A 6,027-nucleotide genomic window follows, 5' to 3' on the forward strand; every position below is an offset into this window, starting at 1 on the left:
TCAATGTGGGGCGCAGTCTCCGTGAGCAGGTAGGCCTAGGGGGCGGGGCCTCATGTGCAATGGACGGGGCCTATAGCAGGGCGGTGACCGGGCAGTGGGCGGGGCCTATAGCGGGGCGGTGACCGGGCAGCGGGCGGGGCCTTTGGCAGGGCGGTGACGGGGCAGTGGGCGGGGCCTATAGCGGTGCGGTGTCCGGGCAGTGGGCGGGGCCTATAGCAGGGAGGTGACCGGGCAGTGGGCGGGGCCTATAGCGGGGCGGTGTCCGGGAAGTGGGCGGGGTCTATTGCAGGCGGTGACCCCGCGGTGGGCGTGGCCCCTGAGGGCCTGGCCCAGTGGGTGTGGGGGGAAGGGGCAGGCCTGTGTTTGCGGGCGGGCACCGAACTGTGAATCTCTCGTGTCCGTCATGCCGGCTACTGTGTGAGGTGCCGACGCTGCAGGATGTACAGTAGCGGGGAGCTGGTCGCTGATTTCCTCCGTTACAAACTGTCCCAGAGGGGCCACAACTGGAGATGGCTTTGTGAGCAGAATGGAGCGGCGGGCCTGGGGACACAGCCCGAGCCCGGAGCGGCTGTGTGCAATGGCAGGCCCGAGGCTGAGCGGGCCCGCCAGGCCCTGTTGGATGCCGCTGAGGAGTTCGAGCTGCGCTACCGCCGGGCTTTCAGCGATCTGTCGGCGCAGCTCCGCGTTACCCCGGACACGGCATACCGGCGCTTCGAGCAGGTGGTGGGCGAGCTGTTCCGCGACGGCGTTAACTGGGGCCGGCTGGTGGCATTCTTCTGTTTCGGGGCGGCCCTGAGTGTGGAAAGCGCCGAGAAGGAGATGGGCGCATTGGTGCCCCGCATCGCCGACTGGATGAGTACCTACCTGGAGAACAACCTGGACCCTTGGATCCGGCAGCACGGTGGCTGGGTAAGAGCTTTATCCAGCTTCATGCGCCAGGTCCCTACACTGCAAAGCCTGGGAATCTATACAGTGTACCTGATCCCTAACTCTGACCCCAAATCCCTCACCTTCCACACTAGGTCGTTGTCCTGTAGTCCGTCACGAATCTCTTTTTGTCCACACATGGTATCTGACTCCTTATTCCCTAACCACTATAAACCCTCACCCTCTGATCCTGAACCCTATAAACCCTCACCCTCCGCACAGAGTCCTGACTGTTAATCCCTAAACCTATAACCCTTCATCCTCTACACAGGGAGTCTGACCGCTTATCCCTAACCCTATACCCCTTTCCCTTCAGATACGCCAACCCTGTCTACCCAGGTCCTTAACGCTAAAGAGCGTTTGGCCCTGACTTCTATAAGAGAGCTGGCAGACACTGGGCTGAATGATCATCCTACGTTCTGTCTGATTCAGAGATTCTACCTCCAAGGTAGTGTTGATCTGAGTTTGCTAATTTGGGAAAATGTTTAAAATCACTTTGAATTTAATCGATGATATGGAGAGACACCATAAGCCTAGCTTGCTGTGATACTCCATCACACTGTTATTTCATGATGCAGCACATTTGAGTTTGTGCACTGTGCTGAGAAGGATTTTCACAATTTATTTGGGTAGTTAGCATTTCTCTGAAAGAATATGAGAGCTAAACCTAAACTCTAGCATCCCAGTGAAGTTTGGTATTGAATAGGACAGATGTGTTTAATTCTTTAGGGTTTTTGATCTCCAACTTTGTTTCGGTTCTGTGGGCTGCTTTGAAATTGGGTCTTCTGAGCAGCATACCTTTAATTGATGGAGAAATTTTCAATCCATGATCACTTGGACTTTAAATTAGGGCCATGAGTGAGAAACTTGCAGAATGCATCAAGATAGCAATGTGCTGGTCAGGTAGTCAAACAGAATTCCATCTACAGAAATGAGAGGTATTAGATTTTGGGAGGGCAAAGAAATAACAACAGCTGGTGCGATATTGTGAAGTTTGTGGAAAAAGAGAGACTTTTGAGTACGTTCCACATAATTCTGATTTTAAAAAAACCATGAGCAGTCAATAAATTAGTAAAGAATGTGTATGGAATAATTTCCTTATTAGCCAAAGCCTAGAATATTTGAGGGAGAGTTTTTGCTTAAACTGTATAAAGCTGTGGTTAGACCTCAGCAAGTACACTGTGTACAGTTCTGTGATCTCAGTGGAGAGGTTACAGAGAAGAATTACAAGGGTGTGGCGAGGAGTGGAGAATTTCAGCTATGAGGAAATGTTTCCATTGGAATAGGCAACCATGGGAAGATTTAATTGTGATGAAAAAAAGACTTGAGGGGTCTAGATTGCGTGGATGGGAAGGTACTATTTCCCTCAACAGCAGCTAGGGATCATTGATGTAATTTAGTCAATACAATGGGGAGCTGGAGGAACACAGCAGGTCAGGCAGCATTAGAGGAGCAGGAAAGTCGACGTTTTGGGTCAGGAACCTTTGCCGGTCCCGATGAAGGGACCCAACCTGAAACATCGACTTTCCTGCTCCTCTGATGCTGCCTGACCTGCTGTGTTCCTCCAACTCCACGCTGTGTTAACTCTGACGCCAGCATCTGCAGTTCTTGCTGTGTCTCTCATGATGTAATTTCGTTGATAAAAGGATTAGAAAGGAAATTAGGAATAATTATCTTGGCCAGAAGATGCGGGGGATTTAGTATTCACTGCCTGGAAGGCAAAGACAGATAAGCCTTTATCCCATTTAGAAGACATTTGGTTTGCACTTGAAATGCCATAACCTATTAAACTGATCAAGAGCTGGAATGTGAAATCAGGGTGGTGAGCTGATTTTTCAACAGCACAGAAATGATGAGTCAAATGGCCTTTTGTTATGTGAATTACAGTCCTAAATTACAGTAATTCTATCTTTTGATCAGAAAGACAGACTTGCATTTCATAAAGCCTGCCACAACCTCAAGGTGTCCCAAGCTACTTTACCTCCAATGAAACACTTGGTCATGTATCAGTCGGTTTGAGATATCAGTGAATTAAAGGGCAGCAAAGTTAATTTTTAATGTAGCCCTTAAGACTAGAATGTAACACACGTCTCTGCAGATGTGAAGAGAGGAACCTCACTGTTCATTGACTCAGCATCTGTGATGTTGTTTGGCCCAAAGTCTGGAGGAGAAGTTGGGCTGTGGTGTGTAAAGATGGAAGTAATTGGTATAATTTGAAATGTGTGTACAATTCTGGTCCGCATCTCTTTGAATATTGATCCATTGTACTCAGAGCTGACCGGTGTGAAGATTGAACTGTAGAAACTTTTCTAAGACTGTGTGATTGTTTTGTAGTTTTGAACATGTGAATTTCGATCTCCTTTCCTATACTTTGCTGTTGAGATGAGGTGGAAATTTTCCACTCAGCTGCTACCTGTCTGTGACCTGTCTCACCAGGGTGGTGTTACATTAGCTATATCATTGTATTAGTATCTGGAACAGCAGATCAAGTGGATTTTAAATTCCAAATAGCCCTTGCCATATGATATTTTTAATTCATTACCTCAAGTGCTTCCTGTGCTGCCCAGACCTGTAATCACAAGTGTGTGCAGCAAAACAAAATTCAAATTCCTTCCTCCAGACAAATCTTAAGTTAAAAGGGCAAAATGTGTAATTGTAACTGCTAGGTGCCTGTCACAGTTACGAGTGAATGCAGTGAAGAAATTTTCCCACCAGTGAAATCATTGACAGTTCTGGGCATAGTTGAAGGACTTCTCATTTGTGTCTACACCAGTGTATGTCAGACTAGATTAGCAGAAAGTATATTAAAGGCTGATGTATTCCCCTTCAACAACAACTTGTATTTATTGGTCCCTTCACCCTTTAGAATGTGCAGAGCATTTTACAACAGTGTTGTCAAACAATATTTGACTCGAGCTATATTGAGTAAGACAGGTCAGAGGTAGGTTTAAGCAGTGTCCCAAATGACGATAGAGAGGCAGAGGATTTTTTTGCTCTGTTGATGGGATATGGGCATCACTGGCTAAGCCAGCATTTATTACAAATCCCACAGTGCCTTGAGGTGTTGGTGAGCTTTCACCTCGAACTGCTGTAACCTGTGTTCTGTAGGTACAGCCGCAGTGCTGTTACACAGTTTTGAATTTTGACTCAGTGACGATGAAAGACTGGTGACGTAATTCCAAGTCAGGATGATGTGTGGCATGGAGGGGATCTTGCAGGTGGTTGTGTTTTAGCTTCCTTCATCCTTCTAGGTACAGTGGGATAGGTCATGTCTTTGGAATATGCTGCACTGCACCTTGTAGATAGTACATGTTGCTATTGCTGTGTGTCAGTAGTGAATGGAGTGCCAATCATATGGTGTTGAGCACCTCCAATATTGTTGGAACTTTGCTCATCCAGGGAAGTGGAGGGTAGTCACACAGATCTGATTTGTGCCTATGATGATGGATGGACGAGGGACTGGCTTTGAGGAGTCCATAGGTGAGCTACTGACTATAGGGAGCGAAATGTCTAGCTTGGGGATGAAGCATTTGAAGGGATGACCACCAGTGGTAAAGCAATTAAAAATCAGGAATGTGAGAGAGCTCTGAATTGTAAAAATGCTGTGATCTTAGAGGAGCCAATGTAAGTCAATGAGCCAGGGTATGATGGGTGAACAGAACTTAGTTTTCATTCGTACACAGGCTTTTATGGATTGACACAGGCTTTCAGACTAACAGTTGATTTAGACCTCTCTTCTGCATGGTGAGATAATTGTATTAGCTTTCCTCTGCATGTTGTAATTGAAAGACCAATCGAGTCTCACATACACTGATATACCAAGGAATGGCTGGGACCTGAAATGTCATTTGCTTCTGCCAAAGCTAGTTTCTGACCTGCAAATTATTTCAGTTTTCTGTTAAATAGCGTCCATTCTTTTTTCCTTATTTTGTGTATGTCTGTGAATTGGTAGTTTAGATGATGTAAGGCCTGTCTTTGTTCCTAGGCTAGCTGGTGGGTTCGGGAAATTTCATCAGATTAGTGACAGCTGTCAGCCATTAACTTTACACTTCATTGTCCAATCAGTTGACTCCTTGATTAGAATTCTTTCCAGTGCAATTTGTACTATGAGAGACAAAGGTGTGCTAGGTCAGATGACTTTTCCTGACCTAACATGTAAGAGATGAAATGAGAATAGCATTTTTTTTAAGAAAGGCTTAGTAATATGAAGCAGAAGAACTACCATTCTGAGGTGCTGCATCATTGCTCAGCTGACATACTCCCTTCTATCTTATTTGTGATACCCCTCCCATTTTGCTGTTCTGATTTCACTGTGTCACAGATTGCTCAGTTAATTCCAATGTTCCTAATGGTGAGACTCCCATTCATTGATGGCTGAGTTGGTCAGGTCATTTAAGCATTTTCAAAGACTGAAGACAAGACTGATGTCCATTTTGCTTCCCTCCTCCCTGAATAACCACTGTGGTGGAACCTCTTTTCCTTTGTTGCCATTCCCCTTCCAATCCTGCATTACTATTTGTGTTGTACATGCAGAGATACTTCTCATGTTTTGTTTTGTTTTATTTTATTAAGACTGGCATTCTGAGCGCAGCTATGCCAGTGCCTTGCATAGGGATGTTGAAATCTTGTATTGCTTCTCCTAGCTGCCCTTGAACTGAGTAGCTTACAAGGCCATTTCAGGGAGCAATTGAGAGTCTTTCATATTTTCGTGTATTTGGATTCACGTTAGGCCAGATCAAGCGAGGGTGGCAGGTTTCCTTCCTAAAGAACATTGGTGAGCCAGATGGATTTTTCCAACAATCGACAATGGTTTCATGGTCATCAGTAGTTTCTTAGTTCCATATTTTTTAAAGAATTGAATTAAAATTCCATCATCTGCTGTGGCAGGATTTGAACGTGGGTCCCTGGGACATTAGCTGAGTTTCCTGATTAATAGTCTAGCAATAATACCATTAAGCCATCGCCTCCCAATCACCCCTCAGAACTACACAGAATCACCAGCTTCTGAGATAGTGGGAACTGCCGATGCTGGAGAATCTGAGATAACAAGGTGTAGAGCTGGAAGAACACAGCAGGCCAAGCAGCATCAGAGGAGCAGGA

At 45.8% G+C, this 6,027-nt stretch overlaps 1 protein-coding gene across 1 annotated transcript in view; it reads left to right on the top strand.

Moving 5' to 3' along the window:
• The first annotated feature begins 329 nt into the window (after positions 1 to 329).
• LOC125481026 overlaps positions 330 to 6,027 on the top strand; it is a 9,845-nt gene continuing 4,147 nt past the window's right edge. Inside the window, exons 1-2 of the mRNA XM_048608188.1 lie at positions 330 to 1,033; positions 1,244 to 1,375. Of these exons, the coding sequence (XP_048464145.1) occupies positions 439 to 1,033; positions 1,244 to 1,375 (727 nt within the window). The 5' untranslated portion in view covers positions 330 to 438. The remainder of the gene's footprint in view (positions 1,034 to 1,243; positions 1,376 to 6,027) is intronic.

Source organism: Rhincodon typus, chromosome 19 (genome assembly GCF_021869965.1).
Source record: "Rhincodon typus isolate 14 chromosome 19, sRhiTyp1.1, whole genome shotgun sequence".
Taxonomy (NCBI): Eukaryota; Metazoa; Chordata; class Chondrichthyes; order Orectolobiformes; family Rhincodontidae; genus Rhincodon; species Rhincodon typus.